This window comes from Syngnathoides biaculeatus, chromosome 22 (genome assembly GCF_019802595.1).
Source record: "Syngnathoides biaculeatus isolate LvHL_M chromosome 22, ASM1980259v1, whole genome shotgun sequence".
Lineage (NCBI taxonomy): Eukaryota > Metazoa > Chordata > Actinopteri > Syngnathiformes > Syngnathidae > Syngnathoides > Syngnathoides biaculeatus.
The window spans coordinates 716,130-741,183 of record NC_084661.1 but is presented as its reverse complement, the minus strand read 5'-3'; the positions used below and the strand labels follow the sequence as shown (position 1 = coordinate 741,183).

Genomic DNA, 25,054 nt, shown 5'->3' with positions numbered 1-25,054 from the left:
TTCATAAGTTCAGCTCGCACGATGTTCGGCAGAAACTCCTACTGACCCACACTGATAAGCACAGACCAAAATCTAACAACCTTTCAATGTTTGATTTAAAAAAAAAAAAAAACGTGCTCTCTTGGGAGCCTCATCACCATGGGCTACTTATTCTATATCGTCTTGTCACTTGGTGAATTATATTTTTTCAAACTAAAGAGAAACATCATATTAACATCTGATTTTGCAATACAGCTGTAAAATCGAGTTTCCAGGTGCCCCAGGTCCTTATCTCTTATAAAACAGAAAAAAACAATAACACATTGTAGCATTAAATGATTGTCATACTTCCCACACCACAAAAGGTACTTTCCCACCTTTTTTTTTAGCAGTTTACTGAGTGACAGGTCCACTTTTGTGATACTTAAACTATAAATATTGTTTTTACTATCAGAGTTTTAAAGCACCCTCTTTTGTTTTATCATGTGAATGAGTGGTAACATAAGATTTCCACCCAAATTCTGAACTTTATATTAAAAAATGTCACCAAATGACAATCATTCCAGTCTGTCAACTCCACTTTGGAAGGATGTGAGTGGCCACAGAGTCACTAGTGGACATCGTCTGCAAAGCCCACTTTTTCACGTTAGAGCATGAAACTTACCACATTACAATGTGGTAATTTTTAACCTTTTTTTTGTGTGTGGCAGCAATACGAGTCTGTAATTCTGTCCATTTTTTATTTTAATTGCTCTAAAAATATGGGGTAGAAAGAATCAGCTCCACTGAAAATTGCTGTGTAATGCTGAGGGTTGAAATAACTATAAAAATCAAACATTACAAATTCAATGCACTCAAAATACACAGTTTTGCCACTAAAACGACAGATTACATCTGAGTTACTAACAGCGTAAAAGTGCAATTGTAACTCGATAACTCATCTTTCCATTCTTCATTTGAATCTTTCAAACAGCAAGTAGCTCTGATCGAGATGGGCTTTATTGGTTAACTTACCAAATGTTGAAATAATATACTGATAACACAATGATCATTTTGATGATTGTCTTGTATGCGCGTCAGTCTTTAGCATTGTAGTTCCTGATCTTGCCGATTTTGCCTGGAGCTCCATGCTGGGAGTTCTTAAGAGGGTTCGATTGTCCTTTGGAGGGGTTCTTCTGCTGAAAACTGGATGGGGAACGACTGTGGATTGGAGCACTGGTACCAGTCACTATCACTCCAGCGGTGCCCGACTTAGTTGCCCTGCTCCTCCACAGATCACTTTCACCTTGATACAGATATGAAATGTATAGTAATTATCATTTGAACTATTTCTGAATTTCCACCATGTCCATTTTTAATCAACTAATGGTACCTGTTAAAATATAAATTCTGGCTGGCCTTCCATGTCACTTTGAAGGACTTGATTTCACGTAACAATACTTAAAGCCCCACTGACACGAAAAGCATGATTTTTAGTATGTTTTAAATAAAAAAAAAGCAGCCGGAATGGACCCATGCGTTTTGACGCATTTGACTTTTTGTAACTCCCGCCATGAAAATCCTCTCGAGGGATTTGTTTTAGAGAAGAATCAGGAAGTGACATTTTTAGTAGATGCCCATTCAGGCAGTCTTGTGTGTTTTTACTAGTTTTACCTGCTGGAAGGTAGCTCTTTTTTCCTTCGTGTTAGCCAAAATGCCGGTTCGTTGTATTGCTGGATATTGTTCGAACACTCAGGATGATGGATTTACTCTTCATACTTTAAAAAAAGACCCAGTTCGTCGTGAAAAATTGATTGCACAGGTGCAAAAGGACGAGAGCGTCGTGGGTTCCAAATGACAGGTAGGTGTGTATGGAGCTACTAAAGAAAACAATATTTGGGGGGTGGGGGGGGCTGCGTAAATCCTTTCAGAAAGTAACAAAAGATCCGCGTACGTAAGTCAGGGGTGCTAGATGTGCCCGTTGGCGCATCGTCTGCCGAGCAGCGCTTCGGCAGCGCCTTGTCCGTCGAACATGGGTTCGGCCGAGGTGGTCATACATACTGTTGGGGAGTCTGTTGTTAGTTAGAAATGATACGCATATCATCTAAATATGGCTTGAAACGATAGGGTAATATTGCCCAGGTTACTTCACTCGAATGTGAGATATTCTCTTTGAAAAGAGCTGGCGTGTGCCACTACATGTTTTCAATGGTGAATGTTCCGGGGAAATATCTGCTGATGACGTAGCAGGCAATATGGCTACCACTTCGATGTCAAGTGAGACTTCCGCAACTTTGCGCATGGGTGACACCCTATCTGCTCATATTTATTTTTTTCGTATAGACATTGATGTGAGTAATGGTATATATAGTTTTCATTACAATATCTATTTTACAATGTATATAGGGACGTCATTGGGGCTTAAAGACTAACACATTCAAACTATGGAAGTAGAGAAGGCTAAAACTATCATTCAAGTCATTTACTGTGTGTGGCGTCATAGTGAAAGAGGTTTGTGAAGTGTACTATTTCGGTGCAACTGGCAGAGGCACTCTTAATGTAGTCTCAAATAGTTGTGGTCAGAAGATCAACAACATGATGACAGCTATGAGAAATCGAGCTACGTGCACGCTGCGGCCACTAGTTTGTGGAGTCCAACCCATTAATCTGATTAATGCAACACTTGCATAGAAACATGAATTTGAGGTTAATGTGGCATCAATGTGTTTAATTTCTAGAGGTTTTAGCTTTGTCTTGACTCTATTTCCATCAAATGGACTGGCTTTACATTCTATTTTCTTTCATTATAGACAGCATTTAAAGTTTAACTGTTAAATGTATTGTACAGTGTAATAATCATTATTCTTGAAATAATCACATCCATATTGTTGGTATTTCTGATGCATGCAGTAGTTAGTGTTTTTTTTACTTTTTAATCTTCTTTATCAGTATCTAAAATTAATGTATTTTGGTATCTAAAATTAACACAATTCTTTAAAAAATATTTATGGTTAATTTTCCCTATCATCTATTAAGAAAATTTAGATTAAAAGCCAATCCTGCTTTACAATATTACGAATAGTACCATAGAAATATTTTTGTAACTAAATAAGGTTCTTTAAATAAAATGTTAGCTTTACCTCACCAACTAATTGTATGTGATACTACAGAATCGCTTTTGTCAAAACAGATCAAAGCACTTCTTCCTGGCTTGAGTGAATGGCAAAGTGATCGGAACAAAGCATTTATTTAACTTTTGTCAGAAGACATCAGCCGAAGTGAAAACATGTTTGCAAGTTCAGCTTCATACTATCATCCCAGGGTGTAAAATATAACCGGGAAATAACAAATATACTGTATAAACAGTATAAAATATACATAAATAAGGTTCTTTAAATAAAATGTTAGCTTTACCTCACTAACTAATTGTATGTGATTCTACAGAATCGCTTTTGTCAAAACAGATCAAAGCACTTCTTCCTGGCTTGCGTGAATGGCAAAGTGATCGGAACAAAGCATTTATTTAACTTTTGTCAGAAGACACCGGCCGAAGTGAAAACATGTTTGCAAGTTCAGCTTCATACTATCATCCCAGGGTGTAAAATATAACTGGGAAATAACAAATATACTGTATAAACAGTATAAAATATACATAAAATATTAAATTATAAGGTGTATTGGTACACACACCCGACTTTGGTGCAGGTAGCATGGGATTGATTCCCATTCAGTGATTGTGTCGATATGTGCCCTGCAACTGACTGGCGACCAGTTCAGGGTCGAGTCCGCCTTTCGGCCATTGTTAGATGATAGTAACCTAGCAATACCGAGCATAATTTTTCTAGAAAGCACTATTTATTTGTCCAAGTGTTCCCTTTACACATACAGTAACTACACTTTTCTATGTGAAGTATGTTTCATTCCTTTACATATATCGAAATTAATTTAGAAGCTGGTGGTATGGGCAACCAACATTAGGAAACATCCTTTTTAAACAGAAAGACTCAAAGTATGTTTATGCTGGGCAGGTGGTCATTTCACATGAAATACAAAAATTTTGTGGGCCTCATGTAACAGTACTGTACCAGTCTATAAAGCATATTTAAAACTGACTGATAACATTACCTTCTGAGTAAATAGATGAACTGAGTCCAAGATCCAGTATTTCCCAAATCTCCTTCAATGAGTGCTGAGAATCTTCAGAGCTGTGCTGTTTCTTCACCTCCAAAGAGTTCTGTAGCTGGCTGATCATAGGAATTTTAAAGTCCTGAGGAAGAGGATACAAGTTCAAATTAAAGACGTATTTGTTTTTGATTACTGTTTTCTCTTCATTTTTTCTTCCATCCATCAATTTTCTGAGCCATTTATCGTCACGAGGGTCACAGGGGTGCTGGAGCCTAACCCAGCTGTCATCGGGCAGGAGGCGGGGTGAACTCTGAACTGGTCATCAGCCAATCGCAGAGCACACAGAGACAGACAACAGTCACAATCACACTTCGGGGCAATTTAGAGTCTCCAATGAATGCATGTTTTTGGGAGGTGGGAGGAAACCGGAGTGCCCGGAGAAAACCCAACGCAGGCACGGGGAGAACATGCAAACTCCACAGTCCTCAGAACTGTGAGTCCAATGCTCTACAGCTGCTCCACCATGCCGCCTGACAGAAATCATGCGTGTTGACTTACTGTAATCAAATTACTTTATCCATCCATCCATCCATCCATCCATCCATCCATCCATCCATCCATCTTCTTAGCTGGTTATCCTCACAAGGGTCATAGGGAGTGCTGGAGCCTATCCCAGCTGTCAACGGGCAGGAGGCAGGGTACACCCTGAACTGGTTGCCAGCCAATCACAAGGCAGATATAGACAAACAGCCGCACTCACAATTACACCTAGGGGCAATTTAGAGTGTCCAATTAATGCTGCATGTTTCTGGGATATGAGAGGAAAATGGAGTGCCTGGAGAAAACCCACACAGGCACGGGAGAACATCCAAACGCCACATAGGATTGGATTGAACTCAGAACCTCAGAACTGTGAAGCCAACGCTTTCCAACTGATTAACAATGTCGCCTCAAATTACTTTATTCTCATAATATTACCTCACATACCCCATTATGTTCTTATAATTCACACGACACGACTGATTGTTGTGGTCATGGCCGTTGTAATTGCTGTATTCAGTCGCGTTTGAGATGACAAGATTAAGCCCAGTGATAATGAGAGACAGGATGCAGTTATATTGGAATACAAGTTTTTCTTGCAGTAGTCTGACAGAGTGCAATCATAGAAGACCAAATTTGTCTTGTAGTCATTATGTGTCATCCATTCCACACCTCCTACATGTTTTTTTTTAAATAACTTTAGTGCCTGTCAGATATTTACAGTCTTCTTCTTTTCCTTTCGGCTTGTCCCACTATGGGGTCGCCACAGCGTGTCATCTCAGATATTTACAGTACTAAGTCAAAAGACACGTGACAAGGCTGAACTAGGTTTTGGATTTAAATTCCCTACAGGAAGGCAACGAACCGGAAATGTCTTTTGGCGAGGCAATCAATAATATCATTGATGGTAACGGTGAATTTTGACATGAAAGCCGATCAGCATAAAATGCTAATTATCATCTGATAGCGATCAGATCAGTCAAAGGCCTACTTCTTAGGTCTTCATTTACCATCACATTTATTTCATGTTCACACATGTATGGCCAAAGTTAAAAATGTTACTTTCAAATTGTCTGACCAGTTAATAAGGGTTTGATGACCCCGGAATGGATTGTTTCCATGACTAGCCACGGAAATTTGTGCTTCTATCTGAACGAGTCTGAGTCGGATTTATGTTCAACCTTCGTAGTTGGACTGTATCCAGCAGTAAAAGCTACATTTTGATTTGACATTTTGTACATGTTTACCCCAGACTCATCAGAGGGTTTGTGCCCGTTGGAACAAAGGTCAGCGTCTCCTCTTATGGAAGGCCCTGTGCTGTCAGATGAGGTGGCGTGTTCAGGAACAGTGCAAGCCATCTGCCTCACAGCATACTCGAGCTCCTGGAGACATGCACAATTGCACATACACGAGTGAGCCAATTTCGCCCTCTGGTGGTCTAAAAATCTATCAGCTCCCTTCTAAAACCCGCTTTAATTTCACCTATTCATTCATTTTTCATGCTCATCCTGTACAGGGGGTGACACTAAAACATATTAGTATACAGTATTAATAATATCAGTACTTATAGTAGTATTAAATGTAAGCTCTTTGAATGGAATCATAGCGTCCTTTATGCAATGTTAGTTGTCACAAGGATTATTGATGTGCTCTAGCCATAATATTCCAGTTACAACAACATGATGACAGGCCAAAGCAGCCTTTTCAAAACTTAAGAGTTGGCACCAACAACAGGTTGTGTGTTAGTTTTTACTGGGTCCATATCTATATTTCAATGTTGTGACAGTTCAGTATGTTTTTTGAAGTTTGAATCTGGGAAAGAAGTAAATTGAGCATTTGTTTCTTGAAAAGCTTGAATTAGTTGGCAGTGGGTTACAAAATGAGCAAATAAAGCCATTCTAAACTTCTATACGACGAAGTTTTGACTTTAGAATACATATTTAATTTGGATACCGGAACCTCCGCTAAAGACTGAATCTGTGTTTTTCTTGAGACCACAGTCTGGAATTGGTTTTAAAGAAATACGTTTTTAAGATCAAAATGTAAGGGAATATCCTTGGAAGAATATCAGTCTAAAAATGCTGGATTATATATCACTGGACAAACCAAGTATTATAGCACTAAATAAAGTCTTAGACTATCAATTACAGAATGTACCTGGGTGGTGAGTCTATATTGCAGCTGCTCCAGAGCAGAAAGACGATCGTGTTGATTTTCTTGTTCCCCTGTGGAGGAATCTCTCTTTTGCTCAATTGCCTCTATAAATCACACAAAATTGGATTACCAGTAAATGAAGATTTGCATTTGATTTTGGTTGCTCAACATACACGTTGTCACGCATCTGGCATAACTATTATGATAAACACCAAGTTAAATATATATCTTATGGTACCCTGCAATCCAGCGGTGTTGATGCAGGCACGCAGGCAGTTGCCCATCTGAATGAGCTGTTGCTTCTCTCGGCTCAGACGAGCGATATAGGCCGCTGCCCGTTTCAGCCTGGCGTGCAAAAGCACAATGTTCCTTTTAACACCCGGAAAATGACGAGTTGCAGCACTGGCCATAAGAGCTGAGTTCAGTTGCTGCTGCCACAGATAGAGGTTCTCATCTCGAACTTGCTGCCGGCCAGCACACTGAAAGGACACATGGTGAATTTGCTGTAAAATAAAATTGAAAGGCTGCACTGAAGTCAAACAATCTGCATTTTCGCAAGTATTTGAATTATTTGGAGTTATTATCAAAACAAAATAAAAGTAATACTGCATTTTTCAAACTTTCAATGCCAAAATCTCCTTCATAATAGGTGCATTTTTCATGAAAACTAATGCAAAGGCATTGCAGATTATTTTGTTTTGGTTCTTTTAACAAAGCGTTCTTCTTTGTCACTCAAGCTGACTTTATCATTAATGCCACTGGAGAGAGCCAATACACCAGAGAGAACTGTGAGCTGAAGAACCAGGATAGGGCAGACATTTTGCATTCACACAATTGCAGACAGCAAAATACAGTCCTCTACAAAAGCATTGCTACGGCAAGGTCAATTACCTTTTTTTTTGTTGTGTACTGAAAACATTTGTGTTTCAGATTACAAAATATCTATGAAACAAAAGTTTAGAGTCCCAGCTTTTAGTTAATGGTATTTACATCTAGATGTGTTAAACAACACAGGACAGAGCACCTTTTGTTTGAAACCAACCACTTTTCATGTGAGCAAAAGTATTGGAACAGAAATTATTATAGTGAATCACATTTAATATTTGGTGGCATAACGCTTAATTGCATTGCATGAAGCCTGTGACCCATTGACTTCACCAGGATTTCAGGCATTTACTGCAGCCTCTTTCAGTTCTTTTTTTTTTTTGTTTGTTCTGTTTTGTTTCCCTTTGAATTTCCTCCTCAGGAGGCAGAATACATACATGCATTTTAAAGTCTGATGACAATTCATTCTGCTGCCTACATCATGAGTTCTATCACCAATAACGACTAGTGAGCCCGTTCAAGAAGCAGTCATGCAAGCCCAAACCAAGACATTACTGTGACCATGTTTCACAGATGAGCTTGTGTGTTTGGGACGATAAGCAGGTTGCGTTCTTTCTCAATAATTTTCCCTTATCATCACTATAGAGGTCAATCTTGGTCTGATCAGTCCATAAAACTTTCAAAATAGATTGTTTCTTGCACTGGCAGCTGTCTGGTCTTCGTGTTTGCTTAACAGAAAACGCAGTTTTCACAGATGAAACCCAAAGCCAAACACAAGCACTCGTCTATGGTTTAAGCAACCAATCTAAAAGCAAAAGTGTGTAGCTTTAAATAAAAAAAAAGTTGCTCTGTCCTGAGTTGTTTAGCACATCTATATGTAAATACCATTAAATATAAAAGCTGTAATTCTAAACTTTTGTCATATTCATCTTTTGATTTGAAAGAGAAATGTCTCCAGTATACAGGAAAGGAATTGACCTTGCCATACCAGTACTTTTGGAGGGCATAGTAGATGGTGTTATTTGGGAGCTATGAATGAATATGTATGATTTTGTGAATGTGTGGGAACTACTGCGTGCCTTTCACATTACAACTGTATAATAACATGGATTTTATGAATAGTTGGAATCAATTTATGCACTTGTATCCACAGTCTGAAGAGTAACGCGTAAATTGTGCAACTAACAATTTTTATGAAGTTGTTTGTCTTTACGTTTATGCACTTTTGTCTATAAAAATGATAAAAATAAGTGTATTTGGCCCACACCTATTTCTTCTCTCAATGTAAATTGTCTTAACTATGAATGCCTTTTGATAATAGGACTTAAAGCGTGGTTGTTTGAGCATGGGAATTATTTGTCTCAAATATAAAACTACAGCAGGATACAAAAAAAATTATATTTAATTTTTTTTCCCAACAGATCTTGATCTTTAATCAGGAATAGATGAAAATGACCCTTCATGCATTAACTGAGAAATTGATTCAATGGATTATCAACATAGTTACATTTGTTTTCTTTTTTTTTTTTTAAAGTTACATCTCACGGAATAATTTACTATTAAAATACACTTTGTTTTGTGAAACTCCTTTAGATAGTGTCATCCTCCAATAATACAAACATTGTGCCGATGCAAATATAATATCTTGGGCAGTAACTAAGTGACTGTAAACAAATCCCTGGTTCGGGAGGCTAATTTTTGATCATAGTTGAATACAGATCAGGTGACTTGAAATAACAATCTGTACAGTACCTGATCCCTTATGCTGTTGGCATGTAACTCTGCATGTGGCCCCCTCACCAATGGAGCAATGGAGTCAGCATGTTTCTCCAGACACAAAACTGAAAATCAAAACCATAACAAGGAAAACTAAGACTGGCGCAGTGTGAAAGGTCTTGGCTGCACGGAATCAACTAAACACCAAAATCTGTCTCAGTTCGGCCAAAAAAGACTATTAAGGGCAAACCAAAACTATACGGAGAGCAATTGGTTGAGCTGTAACAAGTGGCTCGTCATCGAGTGTCAAAGAACACACAGAGCCATCAACTGCTAAGGGTGTACCTTTTTGTGTGCAGCCCCCTCCCTCATTTTGACATTCCTTCATATGTTTATGTTAACAAGTCTATGAGACTACATTATGTGTGTCGGTACGAGTGTGTTAATGGGATTTAGAGGTAGGAAAGGGATCATTTGCTATATTCTCTACAAGACCCCTAAACGATCATGTAATATATTGGCCAGAGAAGAGCAACTTCACTTGGTGGGTGTGGATATCCAATTTCAATTTGTTGGTTCCTTTTACTCTTCAATGTGAACCTTTGGTGGCATTTTTTTTTTGTTTCCACTTAGTTGATCGACTTATTTTTTTATGTTTATCTTCTTAAGATAGCTTTGGGAAGCACGCTCAGAAATACGTGCTGAACTGCAAGGCTGCAGATTTAATCCAACAAATACATAAGTATGAGAACAAAAGGGAACACAAAGTTGTGTTTGTGGAACAAGAATACAAAAAAAAAATGACAAACATACTTTGTGACGTAGTGAACCTTAAGGGTTGAACACAATCAATCCATTGATTCAGGTTCCACTTAGATTTGTTTATATTCGAAAACAAGCCATGGTCAATGTTTAAAGAAACATTTTATCATTCTTTAGAGTCTTAAAAATGTAAAAGTATGATAACCACTGTTAATTATTTTAGCCAGGACAGGTCTTTTTTGTCACTTTAAACACCTTTGTGATGTAATCCTTCACAAGCTAACTCCTCTGAAGTCTCAGAAGATTTAAAAAAATTATATGAGATATGGTGACGTTTCACAAGATGCCACAAATGAAGATGGTTTGATCTCTAAAGTTTCTGTGCAACTTTAAAGGCATAGTTTGTTGAACAACATAGTCTGTTTCCAAATTTTGCAACCTTCAGGAGATTGTAGTCCAAAGGATGATCCTGTTCCATACGAAATGTGCCTTTAGTCAATAACATTGAACTAGAAAACTACCTTCCTTATATCCTTGGTCATGTGGATATGGTTCATTTACAGATGTGCGAGTCTTGAACTCTTTTGATGTCTCTGCAGCTGGAACTAGGCTTAGGAGCCGTAAAGCACCTTCAAGCTGCTCCTCGAGGTGTCTGCATCGAGCGTTCAAAAGGCCCACCTCGTGCTTCAGAGTTTTAGTATCGTCTGAAACATAGCAATGAAAAGGTTGGCATCGTTTGGCAGCGTACATCGTGTGACTAATGTTTACAATGGCGACTTGAACTTCTGGGTGACATTTTAAAATCATCAATTATGTTTCTGTGAGAGACCTGACAAATATGCAGGCATCGTGTTGGCAGAGACGTCCGGATGCTTGGCAAGAGGGTCAGTTGTGAAGGAAGGTAGAGGCGCTTCGGGGGTTTTAACTGCCTTGGGAGAAGCGTCTTGAAGCTTGGTCTGTTGATGTGGTAGGAGATCGCCAAGATTCTCCATATCCTTTCTCATCTGGGAAACCACAGCTCGTAAAAAGCTGTTCTGCTCAACCAGGGAATTTATCTCTTCTAATGTCCTCACATCTGGTTTTGGTGCGAGACCCTGTCAGTATTTAACATAGTATACAGTAAACTGCTGAGGAAAGCAAGGGTATTATTGAAATCCGTTTGAGGAAAATGAACATGTACAACAACCAGTACAGTATGTAAATGAAAAATATAATCAATTACATAAACAATTCTATGACTCCAGCTACAGTAACAAGTATCTCTCATGTTATTCAAAGTCAGAGTTTTCTTGCACTAACAAAGGTCATTAGTAGTATTTTGGCAGAGCCAGCAACACTAACATTTGACCCAAGTTGTCGCAGACATCTTACGTAAGATAACCTTTAAAAGCACTTTTGAGATTCACTCCCTGTTCATCATAAATCTTTGATTTATTGATGACTGACTGTGGGGTCTGTCAAGAACGAGGCTCGAGGGCGGACCCAAATGCACGACTCAAGAGGCAGGCAGGCAGTACAAAGGAGGTCTTTATTTGTTCCGATGTTGGTGACCAGCAAGTCAGTCCAAATGAACAGAAGTACTAGTAGCGGCAGGCTTACAAGGGTGGTCAGGGGACAGACGAGGGTCGGTACACAGAAGGTAGAAGTCAGGCAAACGGGAGTGCGGGAACGATTCATGAGGTGCAGGTGTGTCAGTGCTGATTGCCTGGCCCCGCCCAGCTCGGCATGACGGTACACCCCCCCCCCCCCGCCGCCACCCCAACGGCCGGCTCTGGACGGCCCAGGAGCGTCAGGATGGGGTGCGTGAAAGTCCCTGATGAGAGAGGGGTCCACGATGAAACGAGAGGGGCTCCAGGAGCGCTCCTCCGGTCCATATCCCTCCCAGTCCACTAGATACTGGACCGCCTTTCTTCTGTGGCGAGAGGACAGCAACCGGCAAACTGTATACACTGGGCTGCCGTCCACCATTTGCGGGGGCTTGGCCGGAGGAACCAGTGGAGATGGACGGGTTGGACGCAGTCTGCTGATGTGTAAAGTCGGGTGCACCCTCATCGACCTAGGTCATTTGAGCGACACGGCAACAGGGTTAACAATCTTGGTGATCGGAAACGGGCCAACGAACCTGGAAGTGAGTTTGCATGATTCCATCCACAGCGGCAGGTCCTTGGTGGAGAGCCACACCCGCTGGCTCACCTTGAGTTCTGTTGCGACTCTCCTCTTGCGGTCTGCTGCGGACATGTAGACGCTGCCCATACATAGCAGTGTCCTCCAAGCTGCCTCCCAGGTCCATTTGCAGCGTCTTACCACCGCCAGGGCTGATGGCACCGCAGAGTCCGTGGCCAATGAAGGGAACAGAGAGGGAGGGTATCCGTGTACGACGTGGAGTGGAGCACTACCTGTCGAAACGGAGGGTAGAGAATTGTGGGCGTAGTCTACCCATTTGAGGTCCTGGCTCCACGTGCTCTGGTCCCTGGATGCCAAGCATCGAAGTCCGGTTTCCAAGTCTTGATTGACCCTCTCCGTCTGGCTGCTGGAGTCTGGGTGATGGCCCGATGTTAGACTTTCCGAGGCGCCGGTGAGGGTGCAGAATTCCTTCCAAAAATGACGAATTGCGGACCTCTGTCCAAGACGATGTCCCGGGGGAACCCATGGTAGCGAACCACCTCATCTAATAACAGTTGGGCTGTCTGCTTGGCCGAAGGGATCTTCGGGACCGGCACAAAGTGGACCATCTTAGAGAACCGGTCCACTATAGACAGCATCACAGTGTTCCCTTGTGAGGGTGGTAGGCCGGTGAAGAAGTCCAGGGCAATGTGCGACCACGGGCGGGACGAGATGGACGGAGGCCGCAACTCTCCAACCGGACGTAGGCGAGACGTCTTATTGGCCGCACACAGCGGGCAGGCATTGATGAATTCCCTCACGTCCTTACTAAGGTTGGGCCACCAGAATCTCTGTTTGATTACCGAAGGAGTCTTTGCCATGCCCGGGTGGCAGACCGTCTTGTTGGTATTGGTATGACGTCCCCCCGCAGCGATGGTGCGACGAAAAGGCGGTCAGACGGACAACCCGCGGGAGGCTGCGTCTCTCTCAGGGCCTCCTTCACCCGTGACTCGACCGCCTAGGTGAAGCCGGACACAAAGCATGCCTCTGGTAGGATGGAGGCGGTTGCCGATTCCGCGCAACCCCCTCGTGGATTCGTGAAAGGGCGTCCGGCTTGCCGTTCTTGGAGCCTGGGCAGTAGGACAGACTAAAATGGAAACGGGTGAAGAATAAGGCCCACCTGGCCTGGCGGGTGTTCAGCCGCTTCGCGGTCCTCAGGTACTCGAGGTTCTTGTGGTCGGTGAGGACCATGAATGGGACTTGCGAGCCCTCCAACAAGTGACACCACTCCTCCATTGCTGTCTTGACCGCCAACAGCTCTCGGTCTCCAATGTCATAGTTTTGTTCAGCTTGGGACAACTTATTTGACAAGAAGCGCACAGGTGGATCCTTCCATCCTTTGGACTCCTCTGTGATAGGATGGCTCCGATCCCCGAGTCTGACGCGTCGACCTCCACCACGAACTGTCTCTCCGGGTCCGGCACGATGAGGATGAGTGCGGCGGTGAAACTAGCCTTGAGTCTATCAAAAGCCTCCTGGCAGGTCCTGGACCACTCAAAGGTGCTGTGCGGGGACGTAAGAGCGTGCAAAGGGGCGGCAGTGGAACTAAAGTTTCGAATAAACTTCCGGTAAAAGTTTGCGAAGCCGATGAACCTCTGCACGTCCTTCCTACAGGTGGGAGTGGGCCACCGCAGCACTGTGTCGACCTTCCCAGGATCCGTACGTATCTCCCCCTCCGCCAGGATGAAGCCCAGGAAGGACACGGATGCTTGGTGAAATTCACATTTCTCCATTTTTATAAACAGTTGATGTTCTAACAAGCGCTGGAGCACCGCTCTGACCTGTCGGACGTGGGAGGCCAGGTCTGATGAGAAAATCAGAATGTCATCCAAATATACAAAAACATTCTTATTCAGAAATTCCGAGAGAACATCGTTAATGAAGTTCTGAAAAACTGCCGAGGCATTCGTCAGCCCGAACTGCATCGGTATTCACAGTGTCCCGTCGGGGTGTTGAACGCCGTCTTCCATTCGTCCCCCTTCTGGATCCGCACCAGGTGGTAGGCACTGCGCAGGTCCAACTTGGTGAAGATCCGGGCTCCCTGGAGAAGTTCAAAGGCCGTGGCGATCAGCGGCAGAGGATACCTGTTCTTTACTGTGACCTCTTTAAGTCCTCAGTAGTCGATGCAGGGTCGTTGCGTCGTGTCTTTCTTCTTGATGAAGAAGAACCCTGCAACAGCTGATGAGGACGACGGACGGATGAGGCCGGCGGCCAGCGACTCCTCCACGTATTCCCTCATGGCCTGGTGCTCTGGTCCTGTTAAGGAAAATAATTTCTCTCTAGGAGGAGAGGTGCCGGGGAGGAGTTCAATGGCACAGTCTTACGGTCGATGCGGAGGCAGAGATTTCGCTTTAGTCACTGAAAACACCTCCTTTAGGTTGTGATAGCAGGCGGGCACCGCGGTTAGCTCCGAAGCGGTACTAGATTCCTCAAGTCGTACTGGCACGACTTGAACCCTCCCGTCTACCTGAACAGCGAAACAAAGTTTACAACAGTCCTCACCCCATGCCTTGATCTGACCGATGGCCCAGTCTATGTGTGGATTGTGCTCCTTGAGCCACAGGCTCCCCAAGATAACATTGCTGCTATGAGAGTTGAAAACGTGGAAGGTAATGCACTCTGTGTAAGTGTCCGGAAAGACCATACGAAAAGTCTGAGTGCGGTGCCTTACCCGGCAGAGGAACTTACCGTTGGCGGCGTAGGCGTTACGAAGCCGCTGGGTAGGGAAGGTCGCTGCACCCAATAACTCGACCACGCGGGGATTTATCAGGTTAGCATCCGACCCGCAGTCGACAAACACAGTCACACGACATGAACGAAAGTCCGTTCCCAGGGTGAGGTACAGAAGCGACCGTCCTGACTCTGCCACGGTATACCGCACACTCACCGGAGTGGAGATCTTGAGTCGGAGCGCTTTGGTCGCACCAGGCAGAGTGCGATCGAGTGTCCCACACGACCGCAGTACAAACAGCGCCCCTCCCGTCGACGGCGCAGGCGCTCCACCGCTGGTCCGCCGAGAACCTCCACCTGCAGAGGTTCGACCGTGGAAGGCAGCGCGGACGGCCGGGCAGCAACCGGACTGGACACCTCCGTCTCCCCATCGGGCATAGTGTCTATTTGCCCCTGCATGACCAATCGCTGGTCGACCTTGAGGCCCAACGCTATGAGAGCGTCCAGCGAAGGAGGGAGATTCACAGGGATGAGAAGACCGTGGATCTGCGGAGGGACCCCCTGGAAAAAGGCGTCGTGCAGGGCGTCCTCATTCCAACCACTTTCGGCGGCGCAGATCCGGAACTCAATGGCGTATTCCGACACGTGGCGACCCTGGCGGAGCGTCATGTGTGAACATCGCCTTACGTTCTGGCGCCGTATACTGGAACACCTAGTTGAGTGCACAAACCAGCAGGTCTCTGACTTGTGACACCATTCTGCTGTGGCCAATGCCTCCGTCTTTCCCATCATGTGGGAAATGACGAAGGCGATTTTGGAGCGGTCCGTGGGGAAGGCAGACGCCTGCAACTCGAAATGGAGGTCGGACTGGGCGAGGAAAGGCTTGACGTTCCCTGAGTCGCCTGAGAATCGTTATGGTCGGGAGAGCGGGGTTATACAGGCATGGGGAAGCTCTGTGGCCACCGCCGGCGTGGCAGCCGCGCTATCCTGGGAGGCTAACCACGGCTCCAGCCGGCCGCAGATCTCATGCAGCCTCTGATTGGTTACCTGGAGAGCAGCCTCCTGCTCAACCAGGCGTCTGCTTTGGACTTGTAGTGAATGGCGGATGGCTTCTGAGTCGGCTGGGTCCATATTGTGGCCAGATCGTTCTGTCACAAACGAGGCTCAAGGGTGGACCCAAATGCAGGACTCAAGAGGCAGGCAGGCAGTACAAAGGAGGTCTTTATTTGTTCTGAGGTCGGTTACCAGCAAGTCAGCCCAAACGAACAGAAGTACTAGTAGCGGCAGGCTTACAAGGGTGGTCAGGGGACAGGCGAGGGTCGGTACACAGAAGGCAGAAGTCAGGCAAAAGGGAGTGTGGGAACGAGGCATCAAAGGCAATGAACGATCTGGCAGAGGACTAGTCATCCCCCGGACGGAATACTGAGAGTTATTAGGGTTCATGAGGTGCAGGTGTGTGAGTGCTGATTGCCTGGCTCGCCCAGCCAAGCTGGGTGGCAGGAGCATGACAGAGTCTTGTCATTTACTGTAGCATTTAATTTTATGTATCCTGTTATTCTGCAACACCACAAATCCATATAAATTATTCTTGTTTGTTCCACTTGGCAGAATCACTAGTATTAGTCATTAAAACAGAAAAAAACAGTTTATAGACATTTTGCAACACAATAAATGGTTAACAATTACACAAGTAAACAGTGTTGTCTGTTTTCTCATACATGAATAATGTATCAATGAAAGTTTGCGGAATATTTATTTGAGTTTTCTAATGTCACAAAAATGTACCTGCTCAAGGTACCGTTAGCCTGAATGAAAGTATTCAACAATTATGTCATGGTTTTCATTACAACCACTTTGCCTTTAAGTGTTATTTGATATAGTGTTGTTTGACCCTTGATGTCAACAGTTTATAGCAGCTGCCAGTTTGGAGAGGAGAGGAGTCAAGCTGAAAGGCCATTACACCTCACAGAGTGCTCAACGAAAAGGCCAGACCTAAAAACTATTCGGGCTTGAATACACAGTACAAGTACTGAAGGGCATCAGTCCATGCCGCGTACAGTATGAGTGTGTAGATTTGTGGGGATTAAAAGTCTCACTTTTTAATCAGGAAATTGTGATTTTTTTTTTCAAACAATTCTATTATTTTTTTTGTTGGTTATCAAAGGAAACAGTACAAGCCTTCTTACCTGGACTGCTTTGTCATTCACAACAGACGGCTGCAAGACAGTCAATTCACGCAACTGTTTTTCTTTCTCACCAAGATCTGCCTTTGCCTGATGAAGATATAAAAATATACTAGTATTTAAAACACTAAAGAAGCTAAGATAACTCTGGATAACATCCATCCATTTACTGAGCCACTTATCCTCACAAGGGTCACGGAAGTGCTGGAGCCTATCACAGCTGTATATACAGTGCCTTGTGAAAGTATTCGGTGCCCCTTCAACTTTTCAACATTTCGTCACATTTCAGGCTTCAAACATAAAGATATAAAATTTCATTTTTTTGTCAAGAATCAAAAACAAGTGGGACACAATCGTGAAGTGGAATTAAATTTATTGGCTAGTTTATACTTTTTTTTTTAAACAAATAAAAACCTGAAAAGTAGGGGAAGCAACATTATTCAACCCGTTTACTTTCAGTGCAGTAAACTCACTCCAGAAGTTCAATGAGGATCTCTGAATGATTCAATGTTGACTGATGATGATAAATAGAATCCACCTGTGTGTAATCAAGTCTCTGTATAAACCTGCTCTGTGATAGTCTCAGGGTTCTGTTTAAAGTGCAGAGAGCATCAAGAAGACCAAGGAACAAAACAGGCCGCTCCAACATATTGTTGTGAAGACGTTTAAAGCCAGATTTGGATACAAAAAGATTCCCCAAGGTATAAACATCTCAAGGAGCACTGTGCAAGCAATCATACAGGTAAGGAAGGAGTATCAGACCACTGCAAATCTATCAAGACCTGACTGTCCCTCTAAACTTTCACCTCCAACAAGGAGACAACTGATTAGAGATGGAGCCAAGAGGCCCATGATCACTCTGGATGAACTGCAGAGATTTACAGCTGAGGTGGGAGAGTCTGTCCATAGGACAACAATTAGCCGTACACTGCACAAATCTGGCCTTTATGAAAAAGTGGCCAGAAGAAAGCCATTTCTCGAAAATATCCATAAAAAGTCCCATTTAAAGTTTGCCACAAGCCACCTGGAAGACACATGTGGAAGAAGGTGCTCCGGTCAGATGAAACCAAAATTGAAATTTTTGGCCACATTGGAAAACTAAGTGTTTAGCGTAAAAGCAACACAGCTCATCACCCTGGAGACAGAATCCCCACTGTGAAACATTGTGGCAGCCTCATGGTTTGCACCTGCTTTTCTTCAGCAGGAACAGGGAAGATGGTTCAAATTGATGGGAAGATGAATGGAACCAAATACAGGACCATTCTGGAAGAAAACCTGTTGGAGTCTACAAAAGACCTGAGACTGGGACGGAGATTTATCTTCCAACAGGACAATGATCCAAAACATAAAGCCAAATCTTCAATGGAATGGTTCACAAATAAAACTATCCAGGTGTGAGAATGACCAAATCAAAGTCCAGACCTGAATCCAATCGAGAATCTTTGGGCAGAGCTGATGACTGCTGTTCCCAAATGCTTTCCATCCAACCTCACTGATCTCGAGCTGTTTTGCAAGGAAGAATGGGTAAGAATTTCAGTCTCTCGATGTGCAAAACTGATAGAGACACACCCCAAGCGACTTGCAGCTGTAAAAGCAGCAAAAGGTGGCGCTACAAAGTATTAATGCAAGGGGGCAGAATAATATTGCACGCCCCTCTTTTTAGGTTATTTGTTCAAAAAGTATAAAATATCCAATAAATTCTCATTCCACTTCACAATTGTGTCCCACTTGTTGATTCTTGCCAAAAAAATTAAATTTTATATCTTCATGTTTGAAGCCCGAAATGTGGTGAAAGGTTGAAAACTCCACACATGCTGGGAATTGAACCCTAGTCATCAGAACTGTGAGGCCAACGCTCTACAGCTGCTCCAACGTGTATAAAATAATAAAGCATAACATCACCAAGAGAAACTTGTACTGCAGATAAGAGGAAATTCAACTTTTCCAAGAAATTCCATATGAGATTGGAAGATAAGAATTCAGGACTACAAATGGCTTAATCAATATAGCACATTAGCAATCTCCAGATACTATACAAAGTGGCCTCCTAAGAACAATCAGAAGGAGGATTAGAATGTCACGGGAACAATTCACTTGCATGCTATATACAACTACGAATCAAAATCAAAAACCCTTTCCGGTTATTATGCTATGCAATAAATGTTTTTGATCATAGTTCTAGTCTAATATGTTGTATAGAGCCCTAAAAAGGACATCTTGGTTAAATCTTAGTTTTGTATGTGAAAACAGATCAGGTTAGGTGAGAGATGAAATCATAGCACACAACATGCAATATTGTGCTGTCCATGCATACATCAACTGCTAATTTTTGATTTTTTTTTTTTTTTTTTACAGTGCAGCTTCAGAGTGGAGCAAGTGGAAATACCGCGAGTGCACGCAAACCTTAATATGAAACTTAAAGAGATTTTAAGATTTTCCAAGATTTCAGCTGATATTCACGTGCACTATGAGTTCTTGTGTGATGTGATTCATACATGACCTCTGACCTGGTTTGTGCTTGAAAAAAACCACTGATTGACACATACGAAGAAAACATATTTTAAGGGGACTTTTATCACTGACCTGATCTCTTGCCAGTGTCAAATCTTGTATCAGCTGCTCATTATCCAGGTAGTGTTTAGCCTTGACGGCATCACAGCGCTTCTGCCACTCCAACTCCATCTGGACTCGGGCCTGTTCTAATGCTGCCTCTCTTTTCAAACCGGCACTTAGATCGTGTTTATACCTGGCAACACACAAATGGTCATTTAAATATGCGCAGTTCATTGGTAAAACCTGTAATAAACAGAGCCACTTTCGAAAAGTTACAGATCCAATTCTCAGGGAACACATCAGAACAATTTTCAGATAGTTTAAACTCCTACCCCCTGTGGTTAAATTCTTGTGAATTACAAATTCTTTACTGTTAAATTTAGCTTTGCTAGAATTGTTGTGTACACAATTTGCTACATTTCCTGATTACAAATCACATGCACATTGACATGGAGTTTTTTCTATGACTGCAGAATAGGCTATGCCATAGAACAGGTTTTCTTACACTCATGTAGCGCATCCTCTCACCTGCTAATCTCCTCCCTGCTCCTCTCCAATTCAGCCCAGAGTTTGTCATTACTGTTCTGTAAGGTGATGAACTCCGTGTTCTTGGCAACCATCTCGTTAGAAGCCTGACTCATGTATCTCTCCAAGAAAGTCTGGCCTCTAGTCATTTCGGCACGAAGCCTTTAGAACATATTCACAAAAAATGACACACTTCAGCGTTAGCTCTTGTGCAGCACTATACACTCATCTCTTATTGTAACAGTGAGGCCAATACGTTTATTTTGCTGTAACTGAAAACATTTATATTGGACATTGATAAATGAATGAGGAAAGTTACCAATATTCAGCTGTTATTTTTATGGATTTACAAGATATAATACACAACTTAGAAAAAAGTATTTGAGTGTGCCTGTAAGGTGTGATTTGTTTACAGTCAACCAGAGAGCTGTCAGGGTGAAAGAAACGAGCAATTATGAGGCTGAAAATGGAGAAAAAATCTTAAGTACTGTTGAAATATGAACGTGGAAAACATTGACGTACTGCCTGTTGCCCTCCCCGGTATAAAGAATCTCTCAAGAAAAGATCAACTATGGAGATTACAGGGACTGCAGTGCATGCAACCTCTACACCAGCACCACCCAAACCAGCAGCAGCTAAGCCTTTGCTTTACGGTTCACGGAGCTGAGCTAACACTGCTGTTGGTGTAACAAGAGAGGGTCGAGTCATATTTCGCTGATGAATGTCTTTTTGATAGAAATGGCCAAAAGGTGATAGGCTGGACAAAAAAAAAAGAAAAAAGAAAAGAAAAAAGCCTGAGAATTGGGGGGAAAAAGAGGCCCACGGTGAAGAGGAAAAGTGTATTCCAGGATGCTGGATGCATGCGACTACATCAACAGCTCAATGACTGTAATCTCTAGGGAAAGGAGGGGGAGTGTCAGACTGACAGGGCTCTTTGCCTTAGAATTTCTACTGAAAGCAGTTCAGTCCAGTAATCACACAATGTCAATTTACTGCAGTCGCGTTTAGTTGATTTGAGCTAAGAATGGAAACTGATTTTGTTGCATACATTGTCGGTCAATCACTTTGGGCATTTTTTGTACATTCACTTTCTGCTCAATTGTCATGTACTTTTTAAAATAGTTGCGATTAATCAGTCTAGGGTGTGCCTTGCCTTTCGCCTAAAGTGATCTGTGACAGGCTCGAAAAGAAAAATATAAAAACTAGGTAGATAGTTGGAAGTACGGTGGAACCTTCAAAGTTTGTCATCCAAGGGTTTTTTTTTTATTTTATTTTTAAATGAATGGTTCTAGTACAGAAGAAGGAAAGAATAACAATAAGAAATGGGATTGACTGCAAGCTCGCAATAAATGTGTGACAGATTTTGGTTCTGGCTGCTCAGTACAATCTGGCAAAAGCAATAAGTTGCCGTCAATAACAGACAATGGAATGTACAGTCTGCTCGGTTTGATTTTAATGTGAAGAGATTGGCCGACCCTGTTAAGTTGAATACCCCTGAAGTCATATAATTCGAAATGTGACCAAACCTTTTGCAATACAAAACTTCAGTTTGAGTCTGTTGACCTCATGACTGCTCCATTCAGCAACATCAGAGAAAAAAAATCAGTTTGGCTTTTTCTTTGACTAACTGCAATGCAGTGTTCCCTCGCTGCTTTGCAGGTATTTAAAAAAAAAAAAAAAAGTTAGCCGGTCTTGGTGCTGTGAAAAAGTGTTGGCTCCCCTTCTGAAATTTTTATATTTTTGCAGTTTCCCTACTTCAAGATCATCAAACAAATTTAAACATCAGGAAGATATAACCCAAGTGAATTTAAAATGGTGCTTTGAACTGTGATTCCCGACAAATTCAAGTCAGACAAAAAATCTGAAACAGCTGCAAAAAAATGACCTCATCCAAAGAAATTCCAGAACTGTCGACAAATAAAGTAATTCACTATCGATCTGAAAAGGGTTACAAAAGCCATTTCAATAGGTTTAGGATTTGAGCGACCAATAGCAAGACACATTATCCTCACATGAAGAAAACAGAGGTGGACATTCCCAGGAGTGGCCAGCCTAACAAAGACTACTCTGACAGAATAGCAATGAGTTATCCAGGAGGCCACAAAAAGATCTCAAGACAACTGCTAACCTTGCTTGTCTCAGTTGAGTGTTCATGACACAAAAATAAGGAAGAGACTGGGCAAAATGGCACCCATGGCAGCATTCGAAGGGAAAACAACTGTTGACCAAAAAGAACACAAAGGCATGTCTTACTTAAGTGAAAAAACAAAACCTGAATGATTCCCGAGATTTTGGAGAAAATATTATATGGGCTGACAAGAGGAAATATGCTCTTTTTGAATGTGTGTGTATTGTTACATTCTGGCATAAATATACCACAGCATTGCAGAAAAAAAAACTACCAAAAGTCAAACATAAAAGTGGAAGTGTGATGGTCTTGGGGTGCTTTTCTCCTTCAGGACCTGGACAACTTGCTGTGATCAATAGAACCCTGAATACTATTCCTAAAGGAGAATATAAAGACACCAATTCATGAACCCAACCTGAGGCACACTTAGTTCAGCACTAAGATAACAATCCAAAACATATCAGCAAATCAACTTCTGAATGGCTAAGAAAAACAAAATCAAGGTTTTGGAGTCGCCTAGTCAAAGTCCAGACTTGAATCCAATTGGAGGACAGTGGCATAACCTGAAAAAGGCTAAGCTCAGAAACCTTCCATACAGTATTTGCTGAATTTAATACAGACCACAACATATTACTATATTAATAACAATAAGTTCTGAAAGGACAAGTAACCAAAATATCTCCAAAGATGTGTAAGATTAAATCATTTTCCGACAGTACAAGTGAGGAATCAATATTGTCCTTGTGGGGATTTATTACAAAAAAAGGGAAAGTCTTTGTGAAGAGTAAAAGGTGGAAGTATTTGAGTTGTCACTCCTTAAAGAATCCCAGACAAAAACTCCCCTCATTATGTGTATCAAAGTAAGAGACAGAGAAGGAAAGCAATTACATCCAGCTGTCCTGTCAAGAATCAGTCAGAGGCGATACCATGTGAATTGGGCCCGCCATGAGCCTTCCGGGTGCGAGCAATGTGGTCTTGAGCCTGTTTTGGGCAGACTCTTTGTCGATGTTCTTACTCCCCAGAGTAGCGGCAGATATGATCTTCTTTAGTTCGGTAGTGTCTTTGTAAATGTCCTTTTTCTCCACAACACTAATGCACATGATCTGCATAGGAACCACTCGCTCGGTTATTAAAGGAGGGGCTGTATCTCCCTCTTTTACCCCCTTTATGTCCCCTGCCTTGTCTGATGCCACGTCCTTGGCTTTGAAAGTGGCCTTCAGCAGGAACGCAATCACTGGCATTGTCCCATCTTTCACAAGGCAACCTCAGATATGGGGACATAGGCAGAGATACAGTAATCAGTTTCTTTGCACTCTTTTTTTTTTCCACAATATTCGTATCAAACTTTTTTTTTTAACCTTCTCACATTTACCTCTGTCAACCATATTTCCAGACCGTTTACACTTTTTTGTTAAAAATCTTTGTTTTTTTGTTATTCTCCAATCTTTCCTTCAGATGCTGTAACTGCCCAACACTTAAACTTCCTGTCACTGCGAAACCACATTCAATTACCTACTACTCCACACATCCTAGAGATTTTTCCCCACATTTTCCTCTCATTTGAGCCATGATACGTGACGTGTACACTGGTAATTCTTTGTTTTTGCTCTTTCCACTTCCATTTGTCAGTACCAACTACAGTACCTAGAAGCACTTCTATTTATTACAATATTTGAAAGTCTTCAAAAATTAGGAACGAAACCCTAATCCCTGCACTTCAACCTGGAGAGCTAGACCTTAACTAGACTCTTGAACCTGGACTTTGACGAGACTCCGCCAATGGAATACGGGGAGAGCAACAATGCCAATACAACTTAATCCAAAAACAAGATTGTTTAAAACAAACTACAGCATTTGAAATGCACTGATTTTCAAGGAATTAAAATTTTCTTTTACCATAACTCTTTGCTTAGAGGACAGAGCTCCACTTGCATCTTGAGGTGAAAGCCAACATCCAGACCCCCTGGTATTGGATGATCAATCATTCCTGGCATCCTTTGGATCGGCGATCAATCCTAGGATCCCACTTCTGACACCAATTGTTTTGGCAAATCTTGTCTTTGTCTTTTTTTTTTTTTAATTACAGAAAAGTCTTTGCAAAGAGAGGAAAAGGTACAAGCATTATGAGTTGTCACCCTTACTGAAGCCCTGGCAAGAAATTCCCTCATTATATCAAAGTGAGAGAGACAGAGAAAACTAAAAATGATTTACGTCTAGCTCGGCTACGAGTCACAGCATAACTAGGAACAAGTATTCAACATGGCGGCTCAGCTGGAAAGTGTAGGCCTCAGAGTTCTGAGCTCCCAGGTCCAATCCCGGACCCGAGTGTGGCGTTTGCATGTTCTCCCCGTGCCTGCGTGGGTTTCCTCCGAGCATTCCAGTTTCCTCCCACATCCCAAAAACATGCAACATTAATTGGAGACTCTAAAGTTGCCCCTAGGTGTGATTGTGAGTGCGGATGTTTGTCTCAATGTGCCCTGCGATTGGCTGGCACACAGTTCAGGGTGTACCCCGCCTATTTGTATATATTTATGAAGCATGTTCTCCCCGTGGGTTTTCTCTGGGCACTCGGGTTTCCACCTGCAATACCCCAAAAACATGCATTAATTGGAGACTCTAAATTTCCCCGAGGTGTGATTGTGAGCGCGACCGTTGTCTGTCTTTATGTGCCCTGCGATTGGCTGTTAACCAGTTAATAGTGTACCCTGCCTCCCGCCTGTAGATAGCTGGGATAGGCTCCAGCACTCCCACG

The 25,054-nt window shown here is 42.5% G+C and overlaps 1 protein-coding gene across 4 annotated transcripts in view; it reads right to left on the bottom strand.

Moving 5' to 3' along the window:
* Positions 1-705: 705 nt before the first annotated feature.
* Positions 706-25,054, bottom strand: part of ccdc57 (coiled-coil domain containing 57) — a 39,002-nt gene continuing 14,653 nt past the window's right edge. For 3 of the 4 annotated variants that reach the window (XM_061811327.1, XM_061811326.1, XM_061811325.1), the window contains exons 10-20: positions 20,178-20,336; positions 19,680-19,842; positions 17,100-17,186; positions 10,910-11,174; positions 10,602-10,784; positions 9,355-9,443; positions 7,016-7,256; positions 6,781-6,881; positions 5,871-6,005; positions 4,084-4,225; positions 706-1,264 (exon numbers count right to left, since the gene is read on the bottom strand). In XM_061811327.1, coding sequence (XP_061667311.1) covers positions 1,056-1,264; positions 4,084-4,225; positions 5,871-6,005; positions 6,781-6,881; positions 7,016-7,256; positions 9,355-9,443; positions 10,602-10,784; positions 10,910-11,174; positions 17,100-17,186; positions 19,680-19,842; positions 20,178-20,336 — 1,774 coding nt within the window. In that variant the 3' untranslated portion in view covers positions 706-1,055. The remainder of the gene's footprint in view (positions 1,265-4,083; positions 4,226-5,870; positions 6,006-6,780; positions 6,882-7,015; positions 7,257-9,354; positions 9,444-10,601; positions 10,785-10,909; positions 11,175-17,099; positions 17,187-19,679; positions 19,843-20,177; positions 20,337-25,054) is intronic. The other variant, XM_061811328.1, reaches the window with a different exon arrangement.